This window comes from Erpetoichthys calabaricus, chromosome 8, assembly GCF_900747795.2.
Source record: "Erpetoichthys calabaricus chromosome 8, fErpCal1.3, whole genome shotgun sequence".
NCBI classification, from domain to species: Eukaryota; Metazoa; Chordata; class Cladistia; order Polypteriformes; family Polypteridae; genus Erpetoichthys; species Erpetoichthys calabaricus.
Genome location: NC_041401.2, coordinates 195,594,432 through 195,613,279, shown reverse-complemented (window position 1 = coordinate 195,613,279; position 18,848 = coordinate 195,594,432). Strand labels below are relative to the sequence as shown.

Sequence of the window (18,848 nt, the reverse complement as noted above, 5' to 3'; positions counted from 1 at the left end):
ACAGATAGGCACAACATGCATGTCTTTAGAATGAGGAAGGAAATCTCAACTGCCAAGAGCAGAATACTTTACAGACAGGGGGGAAATGCGAACATTTCTAACAGGTGGTGCTCAGATTTGGATTCAGTATAATAGACCATGGCTCCTTCTTCATACCCAATGTTGTTGGGATAGCCTCCAGTCTGCCTGTAACCCTGAACTGGACTGAGTGAGGTTATAATATAAGCCATCCATCCATCCATTATCCAACCCGCTATATCCCAACCACAGGGTCACGGGGGTCTGCTGGAGCCAATCCCAGCCAACACAGGGTGCAAGGCAGGAAACAAAACCTGGGCAGAGCACCAGCCCACCGCTGGACACACACACACACACACACCAAGCACACACTAGGGACAATTTAGAATCGCCAATGCACCTAACTTGTGGGAGGAAACCCACGCAGACACGGGGAGAACATGCAAACTCCACGCATGGAGGACTCGGGAAGCGAACCCAGGTCTCCTTACTGCGAGGCAGCAGCACTACCACTGTGCCACCCTTTATAATATAACATAATATAATATAAATGTTCTCGGGGTCATTGCTGTCACATGTCACAGAATACAGCGACTTGCCTGTGCTAATCAACTTCACATCATTATAATATAAAGCATCAGACTGGCGTGTGCCCCATCTACAGACAGCCCCAAGATTACCCAGCAGCTCCTAACCCAAGTCATGACTGAGGGCAGCGGTGTGTGTGGCCGTGTTTGGGTGTGCCAGGTGCCGTCAGGTCAGGCTCTGGCTTCCCATGGTCCTGGACTGGATTAAGTGGGATTGATAATGGATGCCTGAGCAATATAAGGTCTGACTTGGAAGTTGAAAGCCCTTCACCGAGTTCATCATCGCCTGCCCTCTGCGTGGCGACTCTTGTTTGTGAACCGCCAATTTAAAGATGGCAGGAGGCCATTAACTGGCACAGAAGCAAGCAGGTGAGGAAGACAACAGGCTATGAAAGTCTCACGGATCTTTCTTTTAAATAGGTAAGACATGCTAATTGACCGACTGTGTAAAAAAAACTTCTCCCTCTAAGCACTTGCAAAGCACTTCAAAGGAAAGCCTAAAATAAGCTCTAACAAAAATTGCAGAGATTTTTCCCCAAATTTGCATTAATGTAATCGTTTTCCTTGCAGTGACGGGATGAAGCCATTGCGAGCTGGCAGTGTTATTTATCTCTGTTACTCCCTCACCTCAGGGGAGATCAGTTTATTAATGTGCCACTTCCCTTGATAAATTACTAAATAGAACCAAAAGCCGTGTACTCATTTCTCCTCCTCGTTCCTCTCATGATTTATGTCAGCACTGACTGCTCAGCCATTGGCCCCCATTAATTTGCCCATGGAAGCAGGCGTGACGAGCAGTGACGGGGACAGAGTTTATTGGCGCACCGTCTTCCCAGTACAAGTCCCGGTGGTGCCTGGTGATATTTGTTATTTTTTGCAACGGGAGGTGTGATGGCGGCAGGTGTCAGCAGGTTGTTGCTCCCCCTGAAGTGAGCACAAAAGTAGGCAGCCCACTTCACGACTTCCGCCACATCGTGATTAGCACAATGAAGGTCACCTGCTCTAAAGAGAAATACCGTAAAGTAAAGGCAGCCTGGCATAGCCTCCCACTTCAGACCCACAGTTTCTTAGTCTCCACCTGGTATGATCTTTTGGGATATGGAATGTGTGCGCTTTGATTTTGGTGGTTTTATTTTCACCTTGGACTTGTTGCCATTTTTATGTTGTCAAGCCTGCATGTCGGAGGATCTCCTCACGGGTTTGACGGAGGTATGTGATATCCCACCGGGACAAGAAGGGGTGCTGTTGCTAACATTCTCTTCTGCTTCTCTTCCCGCAGCCCCCTGGAACTGCCCAGTGAGGGCACTTAGCCCCACCCCTTCTGCTCTGTACAATATAAAAAGCCCAGCGGCCCAGAAGGAGGCTCTGAACGGAGCTCCAGGAAAAGACCCTCGAATCTGTGGTGAAGAAACAAATACTATTATGGTTATATCTACAACCCAATAAAGTGTGCAGGAAGTGAAGGGGTCTGAATAATTTAGGAATCCACTGTATTGAGACAGATAGATGGATGAAAGGCACTATAAAACTAAAGACAGACAGACAGATAGATAGATAGATAGATAGATAGATAGATAGATAGATAGATAGATAGATAGATAGATAGATAGGAAAGGCACTATATGATAGAAAGATAGGTATCGATCTATTATTATTATTATTATAGTGCCTTTCACTCTATCTATCTATCTGTTTTATAGTGCCTTTCACTCTATCTATCTATCTATCTATCTATCTATCTATCGTTTTATAGTGTCTTTCACTATCTATCTATCTATCTATCTATCTATTGTTTTATAGTGTCTTTCACTATCTATCATTTTATGTCTTTCACTTTATCTATCATTATTATTATTATAGTGCCTTTCACTCTATCTATCTGTTTTATAGTGCCTTTCACTCTATCTATCTATCGTTTTATAGTGTCTTTCACTCTATCTATTATTATTATTATAGTGCCTTTCACTCTATCTAGCTATCATTTTATAGTGTCTTTCACTCTATTATTATTATTATTATAGTGTCTTTCACTCTATCTATCTATCTATTATTATTATTATTATAGTGCCTTTCACTCTATCTATCATTTTATAGTGTCTTTCACTCTATCTATCTATCTTATAATTGGTGCCACTTACGTAGTGCCTGTAATTTCATGTCTATATATCTACTATCTATCTACAGTATGTATTAATATAGTGCCTTTCACTCTATCTCTCTATCATTTTATAGTGTCTTTCACTCTATCTATCTATCTATTATTATTATTATTATAGTGCCTTTCACTCTGTCCATCTATCTATCTTATAATTGGTGCCACTTACATAGTGCCTGTCATTTCAATTGTCTATATATCTACTATCTATCTACAGTTTGTATTAATATAGTGCCTTTCACTCTATCTATCTATCATTTTATAGTGCCTTTCACTCTGTCTATCTATCTATCTTATAACTGGTGCCACTTACATAGTGCCTGTCATTTCATCTGTCTATATATCTACTATCTATCTACAGTATGTATTAATATAGTGCCTTTCATATTGCTCTTTCTATCTATGTAAATGAAGAACAGTAATAACCCCGCCTCCAGGACCGCCCCTTCTGCCTTAAAAGGCCTGTCAATCAGGAAGCCCCCATCACTTATTTGGTCTTCTGAACGCTTCATGCTGATTTTTTTGTTGTTTATTACCAGCTGCCATCTTTAGCCTTTTTTAAAGGTTGAGCCTTGTGGACCCCCCAAACCTCTGACACCTTTTGTGTTCCCTGCTGTCCTTTCCATCATGGAGTGTATCGCCAGCATTCAGGCACCAGTTAGTGAACGTGCACCGGCTTTTTCAAGGCCTGAAGCCCCCTTGTCACATTCTTATTGGCTCGGGGTTCCAATTCGCTGTTCCTCCATCTATTTGTAAGAGCAGCAAATTGGCACACGTCTTAGCAAAACAGCAGCTTGCCCTGGGAGTTTGCCAGCAATAAAAAGAAAAATAAGCCACTGCTGTAGAGAAATGTTTATTTTTCCTGGTAAATCAGACTAATACCATGACTGCAAATTTTATTAGAAGTGGCTTAGGCTGGATACACTCCGAGGCCTCGGTGGCAGACGTTAGGCAGCTGCCTGTGTTCTGTGAAGGCAACAGGACCCCCGTCTCTCTCTCTCTCTCTCCGGACGCCTCCTTCTCTGCACAAAAATCCAATACTGCCCGGACATCAGACATTTTCTCTGGCACCAGCTATTGTCCTGGGATTGCGATTTTTCCCACAGGCTCCACTGATTTGATTATTTAACACATTTTTTTTTTTGACATGTCCTTCTAAGTCTCCCAATGAAAGACAAGGCAGCCTTCATTTAGAGCAACTCCATTAAAGAAGCCATCAAAAAGAAGAGACTCATGCAAATACTGTACTGTCTGGAGCGTCTGGCTGTGTGGCATAAAATGAGTCCACCCTCTCGATATGATGATTTATCTTCAATTCATTTACTAAACTCTCAACACAGGAGGGTCGCCATAAGCCCACTGCAACCCTCTCAGTGTGGCCCCCTAGTGGATGAGTCAGACTCTCAAGAAAAAGATCCCACCGCTGACTCACTGTGGGCCCCGGAAAAGCATCTGCGAAATGAGAAGAAGCAACGCAATAAATGTATTGAAGTATCGCAGGTCCATCTGCTTCCTGCTTTCGGCCGCTTTGCTCACATCGACTTGGCTGCTCACATCTCCGGGCTGGGAGACAGCGGGAGGACAAAATGTGCAGCTGGAAGAAAGTCGAAATGAACAAAGCGCTAGTCTGGGCGTAAGAGGAAATATGATAATCACTTCTAAATGTTTTAATTAAAAAAGCAGACGTGTACTTGGAAAGAAAAATACAAACCTTTAATTTGTTCTCACTTTCATAATTATGCACCATTGAATCAGGAATCCAACTAAGTGAGGAAAAAGAAAAATGTGGGCAAATAAAAACAAATGGAAATGGGAGGGTGGGTGGGGTCTCTCACCTCCTAGCCTGACCCCACTCTACTCTGACTGTGGGGGGCTGGGAGTGGCCAGACGACCAGTCCTGTTTTATGCTTTTTTTTGTGCTTTTCACATAGCTATCCATCTATCTTATCCTGCCGACTACACTATACTATCTATCTATATGTTATATAGTGCCTTTCACATAGCTATCTATCTATCTATCTTATCCTGACAACTATACTATCTACCTATCTATCTATGTTATATAGTGCCTTTCACTTAGCTATCTATCTATCTTATCCTGCCGACTATACTACCTATTTATTATATAGCGCCTTTCATTCTATCTATCTAGTTATCTATCATATAGTGCCGTTCATATCCATCAATTTAGCATACGGTTTCTTTCATTTTGATCTGTTTAATATTTAGCACCTTTCATATCCACGTATTATATAGCGCCATTTCTATCTATCTGTTATACAGTGCCTTGCAGAGTTATAGATTTATATTATGATAGTTACATATCTGTCATAAATCAAATCATACAGTGCCTTTTCAATGTCTCTTTGTAATGCACAATATAGCTCTTTCATTATTCTCTCCAATGTAATCATTATCTGTTTATTCAATTTTTTTATCACTGCTAGAATTATAGCTTAAGAGTGAAAGCCTGAACGTGTGAAGGTAACGACAGAGAATCACAGACTAACACGTTTGGCACGTGGAGATGTTGGTGTCTGCAGAGGTGGCATTCTCTTTTTTTTTTTTTTTAACTTGTTCTTTTCAGTTTGTTATTTTTCACATATTTTCATAGCAGAAGATTTCCAAATGTTAATTGCTCATTCCAAGCCCACATGTTGGCAGTTGCCCCCTAACACTTTTTTTATTTCCTTTTGCTTGTAGTGCTAGCGCTGGTGATCTTGTCTCTCGTCTGATAATTACGCTCGTCGTGGATCACGTTCACCGAGAAGGTCACCATGAATTAGTATTAACACTTGTGTTAGTGTTCCAGTGGGAGCGCTTGTTTGCAGATGTTACCGTTAATACCGCCATATGAAACACAATTTGTGCCAAGCGTGCTGCGTGAGAGGCTGGCCACTTGGCTTCTCATTTAGACGATCATTTTTGCCATGAGAGCTCACCAGTGTGGGCATTAAAAGGAAATCTGCTATGAAGGTTACACACGGTCACAAAACTAACTCCATTTTATATGGCGCCTTTCTACAGTGAACATCCCGCATGTCACAATTCCATGTTTTCATCTATCAATCTATTATATGGTGCCTTTCTTTAATCTATCTATCTGTCTATTAATATTATCTATCTACTGTGCCTCTTTTACCGATCTGTACCCATCAGTCTATTTACCTATTGTATAATTGCTTTTTTCAATGCATTATATAGTGCCTTTCTTGTCTATCTGCACTACATGTTCCCCTATCTATCAGCCTATATATTGATTGTAGAATATTTATCTTTTTTCTATATACAGTATCTATTATATAGTGTCTTTCTCATCTATCTACAGTAAATGTCTCTAGCAGTCTATTATATATTACAAAACTGCTTTCTTTTCTATTTATTATATAGTGCCTTTCTTATCCATCTATCTCTTTATTTTCTGTCATATATTGCCTTTCTTATCTATATACAGTATATACATCTCTATTAGTTTATTTATCTATGATTGTATAATGCCTTTCGCTCTATCTATCTATTATATTGTGCCTTTCATATCTATCCTATCCTGCCAACTATACTATCTATCTATTATATAGCACCTTTCGTATCTAACCTATCCTGCCATCTATCCTATCCCGTCAACTATACTACCTATTATATTGTGCCTTTCATATCTATTATATAGCGCCTTCATTTCTATCTTATCCTGCCAACTATACTATTATATTGTGCTTTTCATATCTATCAATATATCTATTATATAGTGCCTTTCATATATGTCTATTTATTATATAGTGCCTTTCATATCAATCTTATCCTGCCAACTATACTATCTATTATATTGTGCCTTTCGTATCTATTATATAGCACCTTTCATATCTATTTTATCCTGCCAACTATACTATTATATTGTGCCTTTTGTATCTATTATATAGCACCTTTCATATCTATCTTATCCTGCCAACTATACTATTATACTGTGCTTTTCATATCTATCGATATACTGTATCTATCTATCTATCTATCTATTATATAGTGCCTTTCATATCTGTCTATTTATTATATAGTGCCTTTCATATCTATCTTATCCTGCCAACTATACTATCTATTATATTGTGCCTTTGTCTCTATTATATAGCGCCTTTTATATCTATTTTATCCTGCCAACTATACTATTATATTGTGCTTTTCATATCTATTGATATATCTATTTATTATATAGTGACTTTCCTATCTATCTTATCCTGCCAACTATACCATCTATTATATTGTGCTTTTCATATCTATCTATCTATCTATCTGTTTTATTATATAGTGCCTTTCATATCTATCTATCTATCTATCTATCTATCTATCTATCTATCTATCTACTGTATCTATCATATCGTGCCTTTCACTCTATCTATCCGTGCTTTTTAATCTCTTTTTCTTCAGTACCGAATCCCTTTTCATTTCCGTCTCCATTTAACAACGGCAGCCTGGCTGAGTCGATGGCCATTGCTGATTTGGCCTCCTCTGGAGTTGCCGCCCGGAGCCTCCGCTGCTCGTTTTTTATTCTGCTGTATTATTTTTGACTGAATGTCCAAATCTGTGAGGAGACACAAGCCGACCGCCTGACCAAGTGAAGCACACCAGAGAAGCGGGCCATCCAGTCAGCACGCCACACTTAAAACTCCAACCTTGTAATTTTGGTACCTACTTAAGAGGGCAAAAAAGATTTACGCGGCCCCCCACTCAATGGCGTTTTTATGCCGCTGTTTTTTTTTTCCCCCCTCAGCACACATGAAACTGACCAAAAAACAAACATGGGCAGCCCACCGAACAAGGCAGCGCGTTTAGGATGGCGGGCTGTTTACACAAACGGCACAGAGGCTACCTGAGCAAACACGCGCGGCACACCTCCGTGGGATTTTCCGACCAAACGACTCACGCCGACACATTATTTCGAATGCAGGGACACGCCGCTGAAAAACCTCACCTCAGGAATGATGGATGGCACGCTCACACGTCGCTTGACAATTTCAGCTCTTGGTTGGCGCCGACTGCTGTACGTTTGATTCATGTCGTCCATGCCAGTCACATTAATGCCATCGTCACCTCCTCTAACATTGTCATGCGGTGCTAACATCAAGCGTAGCAACTTCCCCACAAGAAGAGAGATGAGCTTAGATTTGACGGGTGAAAAATTCTGGGTGGCATTGGGTATGAATTATGAATTGTGAACAATAATTTGAAACATACATAACATGGCACAAGGTGCCCAAAATCACTTCAGGATCATCAGGGGCTGCAGGATCAGATCTCCGAATGGGACACCCTTTCAGTGAACTCCCCCAAGCAGTGTAGGGGTGGACAGTGGGACCCCGAGTTCAGATCCAAGTCTGGGCCGGTTATGATGATAAGCCTCTGTAAATTGGCACAAAGCGAGTGAGCCTAAGGGGGGCATTTCTAGGGACTGAGATGGACTGCCATTCCATCCAGGGTTGGGTCGTGTTGTATGGCCTAAGGCACCTAGGATGGGCTCCTGCTCTCCATCTCTTGAATGCAGAGATTGAGAAAAATGAATGGACCACAATAATAATAATAATAATAATATCAAGTTTTCAAAGGTACTAAATGAAGTTAGGGGTCTGGCGCCCACCCCGGCAGCACTGGGCACAAGGAAAGAACAGATCTGGACCAAGGGCCCCTTCACACTCAGCCAGGAGTTGCATATTTATAGACCACAGTGAGACATGGTGAGAACATGCAACCTCCACAGAGACCAGGCGAGGGGTTCAAACTCAGCACCCTGGACCTGTCAGGTGGTCAACGTGGCATCTGCTTCTTATAAAAAATGTCTGGATGAAATTCTTTACCCCAGTATGGGTGACACACCGGTGCAATAATTAGTGCTGTTGCCTCAGGGTTCCAGCAGCTGCTTGGCCCTGCACATCGCCAAAGTTGTGTGTGCCTGTCAGATTAGGTGGTCTTTCTGAAATGCCACCTCATGAGGGGGATGTGTGTGTGTGTAAGTGTTGCCCCGGAATGAACTGGCATCCTCTCAGATCCTGCCAGGGTGGGATGGCACCCTCCACAGCTTTAAACTGGATTAGACAAGTCAGTGAATGTGGTGTTATGCTTTAGGACACCTAGTGGAGACTAAAGGTAAATGTATTCAGGTTTCAAGTCTAGAAATGCTTCTTCACATAAAGTTAATTTGAGATGAACTATGGAGATTTGGAGAAGATAATAATAATAATAATAATAATAATGGGCAGCACAGTGCCCAGGCCTGCTGCACCCCCTCACCCAGCTCAGTGGGTTCAAATCCCACATTCAACGGCTGTCTATGTAGCGTCTGCACATCCCCCCCCCGACGTCTTCACAGATCTTCCTCAGGTTCTCTGCTTTTCGACCCACATCCCTAAAGATGTGCAGCTTAAACAGACTGCCATCCCATCCAGGGTGGGCACCTGCCTTGTGCTCAGTGTTCAATGTTGCTAAGAAAACTTCGCCAACAGGCCCCAAATAGAATTAGGCAGGCTTGACAATGATCTGTTACATCATAACCATCATCATTATCCTCCATCTTCAACCTCACTTACTCCAAGAAGGACACAGGGGCAGGAATTGGGCACAAGGCATGGCGCTAGCCCACCATCACAAGGTAAATGCATGTGAAGACAATGAGGAAACATTCAAACTCCACACATAGAGGGGACCGGGATGTGAACCTGGGTCTCCTTACTGCCACTGCGCCAACATGACGCCCAATAATACTCATCAGTTACAGGGACAATGACAAAATGGACAGTGGTGTATGCCACTGGCCAACATGGGTATTAAATGAAGTATTGTGACCCTGAACTGAATTAAGGGTCTCAAAATGGATGCATGGACAGATGAATGCTAATTTGGTCATTTAATTGCACTCTAGATGCCGTGTGTGACTTTGTTCAAGTTATGTACTTATGGGGGGTAGTGTGGGGGGGTTTCTGGGGTCTTTCTTTTTGGCTAATGTAAAACAGAGTTAGGGTGGACCCAGCATCCATCCATTTTCTGAATTTGCCTTTTGTGGGAAGTCCTGCTAATTAATGTGCCATCACACAAGAAGGTGCTTCATGTTCTAATGCCCTTCCATTATTGAACCCTCTTACTCCAGTAGGTCTCTGCCAGCTGTATCAGGAGGGGCTCATGCCCACCAATTAACTTCATGAACAAGAATTTGGGATGTGAGGGCAGAAACTCAAGTACAGTAGGTGCAGAAAAGCCCACAGTGACACAGGGAGAGCACGCAGTCCGCTCACAGAAATACAACCAGCTGTGGGATTTGAGCTCAGAGCTCTGCAGCTAACCACCGCCCCACTCAAACGTAATCTCGCTGCTCATTGGTCATTCAGACAGCCCACCATGGGCACAAAATGTAGTGCCTAGACTGTGACATAAAGGGAGGGATGGATGGCCCACAGAATCTTTAATTGGTGGCTCAAGCTTTATCGGTACCCCGCCTTGCACCCACAGCTTGGCATCCCTAAACATTGGACCACACTGGAGTATGAGAGGACAATGGTGGGACAAAGTTCTCTGAGCAAGCTCATTCAGAGTGTTTGGTACTTCATCAGTGACCCTCCAGAAATACAGTAAGTGGAGATTGGAGGGACACTGCTAACAGTACAGTCCGGCTTTATCTTGACCACGTGGGCATCCCACCTTGGGCTCAGAGCTCAGTGTCCACAGATCCCCGACACCCGCTGTGGTTTTGCTGAATGATGGACGGACACGGCTCCTCGTATTATCTTCATCTCAAGTGTTGGTCAGTGGCCCTTCTAAGCATCCCACCTTGGACCCACCGCTTAGTGTCCACATGGACTGGACCACACTGCAGGGTTAGTGGACGACAGCTGGACAAAGCTCTGAGTGTCTTCATCTCAAGTGCTGATCAGCGGCCCCTCTAGGCATTCCACCTTGAGAGAGAGAGAATGGACCCCATTGTGGTGTAATTGGACCATTGGTTTAGCGAGCCGGAGTGGTGGCTCTGAGGCTAGGGATCTGCACTGGCAATTGGAAGGTTGCCGGTTCGAATCGCGTAAATGCCAATAGGGACTCTGCGCTATATAAATGCAAAGAATTATTATTATTATCGGTGGACACCACTTACAGTGGAGTTAGGTCTCTCAAGTGATATCGGTGACTACCCAGGCATCGCACTTTGGGGTTTGAGACGCTTGACCTCAGTGGGTTTACTGGGGGTTGACAGATGGGCACGGCTCCTAATATTTTCACTCAAAGTCAAAGTGGACATCTAAGCATCCAGTCCCGGATCCGCGGAGAATGGACCACTCTGTAATACCCACAGTACCCTCATTTAAAGCTCTTCAAGGTTTAGCATTTGAGCTCTAGGCATCCCACCTTGGACCCCCAGCTCAATACCACAGAGAAACTGGACCACTTTGTGGTGTGAGTGGGCAACGTTTGGACGAAGTACTTCAAGTTTTTTCCGTGACCTTCTAGATGTCCGTCTTTGGGACAGAGCCTGGACAACCTTGTGATGGTTGTGGACACTGCTTATGGTACTGGCAGGCTTTTCAAGCTTTATCAGTGACCACCTAGGCATCCCACTTTGGGATCTGAGCTCAGTGTTGAGAGATGCTGGACCACTGACTGTGGATGATAGGTGGACCCCCTTCCTAATCCGAGTGTGTCAGACTTTGGCAATGGCCTTCTAATCATCCCACCTTTGAAACCCCCACCTCACTGCCCTGATAGTGTTAAGTGGACGATGGATGCTCACAGGATCTTTACTCGTAAGACCACCTAAGCATTCCAACTTGAACCCCCACAAATACTGAGCCACATTCTGGACATTAATGTGTTACCCCCACTGACGGACCCCGACAGAAGTACTTTATCTCGGCTCACATATCAGACATCGACGGGTCAGACAACCTACCGTCAGCGGGACTGATGTAATCGGGGAGGTGTGCTGCGGCGGCCACTGGTGCTCCGCTCTGCATGAGGATGTCCCCGTAGGGGCTGCGGTGGGTGGCCATCAGGGTCATCTGGTGGTAGTAGTCCGCAGGGCTGGCACCAGCAGGTGGAGGCGGCAGTCCAAAAAGACCCCTCTCTTTCAAGTGTTCATGTGTAACTGCGTGGGGAAATAAAGGAGGAAAAATGTCAAGAAAAAAAAAAAAAAAGCAAGACCCCCGTCTGACCGACTCAGCAAGCAGCGTCAGACTGCCGTGTCTGCCCCCCTTAGCTTAGGTTTCTTAGGGGGCTTTGAATGACGCTGCTTTGGGCGTGTTTGTGTGGACAAAAGAGAGCCGAGCTGGGGCCTCCACATTCCTCCGTTTCCTCAAACTTATAAACAATCGCGAGCAGCTCTTCACAGCCTACCCAGCATTGGACCCCAGTCCGCAGTGCCAAGGATGGGGGAGTGGGGGCGGGCGCAGGAACATTTCAGACGTGAACGCGTTGGACGTAGGGATGCAGGTTGGTCCCTTGACACCCCTGCTTGACTGACCGTCTTCTCAGATTACACGGAGGCCCTCCTGCCCTGATGATGATTAAAGACCTGAACAATCGGGAACATCTCATTTTAAAGAGGGGGCCACCAGAGTCGGGCACTTCGTTTCTTAAAAGTCACCATTTATGGTTTTGTTCCTCACCATGCAACCTGGCACAGCAGGTAGCGCTGCCTGCTCCCAGTTCTCAATTTAGTTCCCACAAGCTGCTGCGTGGAGTTTGCATGTTCTCTTAGTGTTCTAGTGTGCTGAAATTTTTATCTCTCATCATGTGCCTTGGCACAGCGGGTGGCACTGCCCGCTCCAAGTCCTCTTTAATTCCCAGGTGCTTTCCATGTGGAGTTTCCATTTCCTCTGAATGTTCTTGTGAGTTACACTTTTTATACATTACCTTGCATGATGGCACAGTGGCTAGCGTGGCCTCCTCCAAGTCCTTTAGTCGATGCCCATGTGCATTTGGTGTGCCTTGTGCATGTTCTCCCTGTGTGCTGAAATTTGTATTTCTTCCCATGCACATTGGCACAGCGGGTAGCACCAACTGTTCCAAGTCCCCTTGTCTTTATGGAGGTCCCCTAGTGATCTCAGAAATTCGTATTTCTTCCCAGGCACGTTGGCACACCGGGTGGCACTGCCTATTCTAACTCCTCTTCATTTCCCATATACTTTCTGTGTGGTGTTTCCTCCACCTTGAAATGTTCTTGTGAGTCACCATGCACGATGGCAGTGTGGGTCGCACTGCCTCCTCTAAGTCCTTTAGTCGATGCCCATGTGCATTTGGTGTGCCTTGTGCATGTTCTCCCAGTGTTCATCTGTGCTGAAATTTGTATTTCTTTCTATGCACATTGGCACAGCAGGTAGCACCAACTGTTCCAAGTCCCCTTGTCTTTATGGAGGTCTCCTAGTGATCTCAGAAATTCGTATTTCTTCCCAGGCACATTGGCACACCGAGTGGCACTGCCTATTCTAACTCCTCTTCATTTCCCATATACTTTCTGTGTGGTGTTTCCTCCAACTTGAAATGTTCTTGTGAGTCACCATGCACGATGGGAGAGTGGGTTGCACTGCCTCCTCCAAGTCCTTTAGTCGATGCCCATATGCATTTGCCGTGGATTTTGAATTTTCTGACAGTGTATGTGCGTGTGTATTGAAATTTGAATTTCTCCCCAGGCACACTGGCATAGTGGGTAGAAAAATCTTCTTCAAGTCCTCTTTCTGTATGGTGTTTGCATGTTCTCCCAGTGTTCTTGTGCTTTGACATTTTTATTCCTGAAAATGCCTACTGGCACAGCCCTATCAATTATTACATGTCTTCTCTGTGGACTTTGCATGTTCTCCCAGTGGTCTTGTGTACTGAAATGATTTCTTCCCATGCTCGTTGGCACATCGGGTAGCACTAGCTATTCCAAGTAGTGGGACCTTCTACACATGGGGTCCACGTGTGCCTTTTTAAAGGATGGCCAATCAATTGAGGTGGCCACAGGTGGAGTCCACTCAAGTTCTAGAAACATCTGAGCACTACGTGGAGTGACACAGCAAAGGCTCTGAGCACTTCTAGCAATGGCAGCTTTCAGTTTTTGATGTTTAGTACGTGTGCAGACCTTTCTGAAGGCACGTTGTCACTTTGTCACCGTGGGTCACTAAGCGCAGTTCGATGGGCAAACATGGCAGATTCCTCCATTTCAAATGAACTCTACAACAATAAAGTGTGCAGAGAGTGGAGGTCCCCCGAGTCCTCACTGTTTAAGAGTTCAAGTTGAGGGGGCAGACTTGACTTTCACAGGCTGCTTTTTGGAGACCCCAAAACGTTTATTACTCACCCTCGGCTGGGCTGAGCCCCCTGGCAGCGGAGATCATTGAGAGCGTTGGACTGCTGTGCACAGACCGGAGGTAGTGCTCCATGTGAGGGTTGACGTAGTGGTGAGGGGGATTGAACGGGGACTCCCCCGTGGCAGCTGGGTGGGGTGACAGACGAATCAGGGAGATGTCAGAGATGACGGGGCTGCCAGCTAATCCAGGGGGCCTGAAACAAAACAGAAAAAGAGAAAGAAAATGGCGGTTTAAAGGAATGGCAAGTGTTATAAAACCATGGGGGCTGGAATGGAATGGAGACTTCAGCCCGGAGCCCACGATGAGGCGGCTAACGTGATACCCTAAGACAGCTATGAACCACCCTGATGCCTGTGTCCATCCACGCACCTTCTGAACCTTTCACTTCCATTACAATGTTATGGTGCACGAGGACGAAACTCACCAGGGCTCGGTTACACACAGTCACCCACTGAGCCGGTCAACCCACTAGGTGGCACAGATGGCTGCCTAGGGTGCTGTCATCTGAGGGATGCCATTTTTGAAAGTTAAAGGGTGCGCCCTCAGGACACAGTGGGGGAAAATTCCCACCCAGCCGGTTTTCAAACTATAATGATGATGAGTGGGCGCCATTAATGACATTAAAACCCAAGGGGGACAACCAACCAGGACAGCAAACTCTAATGACACTGAGTGGGTGACGTGTGAAAGTAAAAGTGCATCCACCCCATACACCAAGGGGCACAGGCTTCTTAAAGTCACACATAGCGGTGCTGTTTGTGCTCACATTCTGGACATCAAAGCCAATGGTCATCAAACTGTGATGGTACTGAGTGGGTGACGTTACTCACTGGACGCCATCTGTGAAAGTAAAATTGCATACACTATCAAAGGGGGGACCACCCCACCCGGTCATCAAACTCTGATTAAGAGTGGGCGCCGTTAAATAAAGTAAACCCGATAGGGACAAACCCCACCCCAAGGGGCACGGGCTCCTTAAAGTCACACATAGAGGTGCTGTTTGTGCTCACATTCTGGACATCAAAGCCAATGGTCATCAAACTGTGATGGTACTGAGTGGGTGACGTTACTCACTGGACGCCATCTGTGAAAGTAAAGCGTTCCTTAAAGTTCACAGTATACACACAAAGGGGTGCTGTTCCTGCTATTGAAGGGGCACACACTCTGGGCACCAAGGGGTTCCTCTCCTCAACCTAGTCATGATAATGAATGGGCACCATTAATGAAACCCAAGGGGGACCACTCACCCCCACTCCCCTGGTTATCAAATACAGAGTGGGTGACGTTACTCGCTGGGCGAACTCCTTCAACTCCACCCAGGGCTCCAATTGGCCACTCACCAGGGTGAAGGAGGAGACCACGACAGCTGGTAAGACATGAGGAGAACATTCGGACCCCACACAGAATGTCACACTGCAGTCCACCTGCTTAAAGTCACACAAGCTGAACGCCATAATGGAAGGATGAAAGTACGGCCTGGACATTTTTTTTCTTTTTTTTATTGTTATATTTTTCCATTTTGTTTAGCTCAGCAAAAGTAAGGAAAAAAAAATACATGGCACAAAATTCCGAAAGCATCGAGGAACTGCGGGAGCTTTAGAGTCTCGTCAGGCCCGCTTTCAAGGCTGGCGGATCCTTCACCTTCTGGAGGCGAGGAATGAAGACGGCTAAAAAAAAAAAAAAAGAAAGAAATAAATAAAACGAAGAAGGAGTAATGAAGTTAGCGGCTAAAGTAATACCAGAAGGGGGTGTCATGTGAAAAATCAAAACTCCAAGACGAGATTTAATCAGCTGCCGGTGCCTGGGGCGACCGCTCCTGAGACGTGCTTATCCAGGTCTACTGAGTCAGTCTGCAGGCGCACACCTCTGATTAGCTGGCTTTACTTCAAAACCAAAGGCTGACATAATGTGGAGTGCAAAAACAACAAAAAAAAAGAAAAGAAAAGAAAGATGGCCGTCCGAGCCACGGCGCCGTCTCTATACAGTAAAGGGCCAATGGGGTGTCTGCGCTTTCTTATTACTTTTAGGAAATCCAACTCGACGTGTGCTCTTCAGGGTCTCCACCTTAAACACACCAGCCAAACAAGTCCGTGTCAATGCCTACACCAGGGGGCACTGTTCCCTTACCTGTGCACAAGCAGCCGCACCACCCGCACTTCAGAGCGGCTCACCCACCTGACGGTAGGCACCTCTGTGCCCAGCCAGTACTTGGATGGGAAAACTGGGGTGGCTGCAGCTTGGAAGAGGTGTTGGTGAGGCCAGCAGGGGGCGCTTACCCCCGTGGTATATGTGTGGATCCCCAGTGCAGTGACAGGGACACTGGGCTGTGAAAATGGGTAACATTCTTTGGATCTGAGGTCCAGACTATCCGTGGACACAAATACGAACCAGTCTTGAATGGGGCAGCAGGCCAGCACAGGACCCAAATGCATGTCTTCTTCATCTTCATCTTCATTCCCTGACTTGATGAGCCACAATGATTTGGAATGGTTACACTTTGACACAGAATGTCACACTCGCATTGGAAAGCTGCTTGGAAGAGGTGTTGGTGAGGCCAGCAGGGGGCGCCCAGGGGGATTCCCAGTGCCCCTAGTGCTGTGAAAACTGGCAACGTCCTTTGGATGAAAGGTTCAAACCCAGGTGAGACCAGCAGGGTCTCCCAGGAGGATTCCCAAAGCCCCTAGTACAGAGACAGGGACACTGGGCTGTGAAAATTGGCAACGTCCTTTGGATGAGAGGTTAAATCTGAGGTCCAGACTATCTGTGGGAACAAATGCGAACCAGTCTCGAATGGAGGAGGAGACCACCACAGGACCCAAATGCATGTCTTCTTCTTCATCTTCATCTTCATTCCCTGACTTGATGAGCCACGATGATCTGCAATGGTTACACTCTGACACAGAATGTCACACTCACATCGGAAAGCTGCTTGGAAGAGGTGTTATGACCAGCAGGGGGCACCCAGGGGGATTCCCAGTGCCCCTAGTGCTGTGAAAACTGGCAACGTCCTTTGGATGAAAGGTTCAAACTGAGGTGCTGACTATCTATGGTTGTAGAAACATCCCAAAAGAGTAAGGTGTGGCCTGATGTCCTGGCTAAATCGCCCACCATTCTGGCCCCCTAATCAGCTATCGCTATCAACTCCACCACCACCTAGCAGCTCTTGTCTGCTGAACGCACTGGCACACAACTGTCTGCTGTCCCATCATTTTCCAGGTGGACGCGGCACCTCGGTGGTGCCTGAAGTGCCTCCCCACCATCTTTGAATGTCTAGATACGCTCCGTGAACGTGACACCCCGTCTACTGATTGTGTAAATTAGTGGCGGTGCGCACACCCGTCGCCTTACTTTCTGACACAAGCTGCCAATCTCCAAGTTCTCAAAAGTTTTCTCCCGACTGTCCCCTAACGCCACTGCCCAATTAAAAACTCCAAAAGTGGCATGACAAGAGCATTTAGAAAGGCGCCTCCTCACAGCGTGACATCCTTCATTACTTATTGCCCAGGAGTGCTCAACAAGAGCTTGCCGCCGATTTGGCTGCATCTGCCGCTTGCCTTTGATGATGTGAGCCGCACATCGAATGTCACATTTAATCGAGAACAACGGCACGCGGTCCTGGACAAGAATGACAAGCCCGTGGGAATGCTCACTACGAAGATGTATCACTTCATGAAGATCAGAGATTTCACCGGCTTCTGATGGAGATGTGACTGCTGGAAAGGCTCTGTTTGGATGGATGTGTGGGGGAGAAAATATAAATAAATAAACAAACAAACAAATAAACCGATAGAGATGATCATCACAATAGACGTTTGTCGGTGATTTTAAAGGTAGCACGCCATCAGCTCCTCCAGGCAGCCATTTCGGGAGCTGATTCTCAAGTTCAGGGTCACGTGGAGCACCTGCCCATCCAGGGGGTCATACAGCGTAGTTTGTGTATGTGGTGGACGTGGCGCCCACATGGCTGCTGGCCAGGTCACAACAAGGAAGTCCAGTAATGGCAACAACCTTTGGATACGATTGGACCATTTACTGGATCACAACAACGCAGGGGCAAACTAAAGAGTCGTGAGTTACACCATCTGGACTCTGGGGGGCAACAGTGAGCAGCGGGCACCTTTGGAAAAAGTGACAGTGGCTACCAGTTACGTTAAGGGCTGATTTCTAAGGCATACAAGGCATAACCCCTCATCCGTTACTAAAAATGCTATAAACAACTTTATATGGTGGACATTCACAATGGCGTCCAGGTCACAGCAGGGGGTCACTTCTTTTAGACAGCCAGTGGGCACATGTGGACGATACGCACCACACCATTTACTGCATCATGACCATGGAGAGACAGATGGCAAAATAAAGAGAAGTGAGTTACACCACCTGGACTCTAGGGGGCGACAGTGAGCAGCAGGCACCTTTAAAAAGTGACAGAGGGTACCAGTTACGTTAAGGGCTGATTCCTAAGGCATACATGGCATAGCGTCTCTTTAATTGCTGACTAGGACCTGCATATGGTGGACATAACATTCACATGGGCGTCCAGCTCACAGCAGCGGGTCACTCCTTTTAGACAGCGAGTGGGCACATTTGGACGATACGTACCAGACTGTTTATTGCATCAGGACAATGGAGAGTGAGTTACACCATCTGGACTCTGGGGGGCAACAGTGAACAGCGGGCACCTTTGAAAAAGTGACAGTGGCTACCAGTTATGTTAAGGGCTGATTTCTAAGGCATACATGGCATAGCATCTCTTTAATTGCTGATTAAGACCTGCAT

The 18,848-nt window shown here is 45.7% G+C and overlaps 2 protein-coding genes across 3 annotated transcripts in view; one reads left to right on the top strand and one right to left on the bottom strand.

The window, feature by feature from the left end:
• Nucleotides 1-18,848, top strand: part of clasp1a (cytoplasmic linker associated protein 1a) — a 991,009-nt gene that overhangs the window by 627,793 nt on the left and 344,368 nt on the right. The window lies entirely within an intron of this gene.
• Nucleotides 1-18,848, bottom strand: part of gli2a (GLI family zinc finger 2a) — a 256,466-nt gene that overhangs the window by 47,616 nt on the left and 190,002 nt on the right. For both annotated transcript variants that reach the window (XM_028808058.2, XM_051930297.1), the window contains 2 exons: nt 14,063-14,265; nt 11,675-11,869 (listed from right to left, as the gene is read on the bottom strand). In XM_028808058.2, the coding sequence (XP_028663891.1) occupies nt 11,675-11,869; nt 14,063-14,265 (398 nt within the window). The remainder of the gene's footprint in view (nt 1-11,674; nt 11,870-14,062; nt 14,266-18,848) is intronic.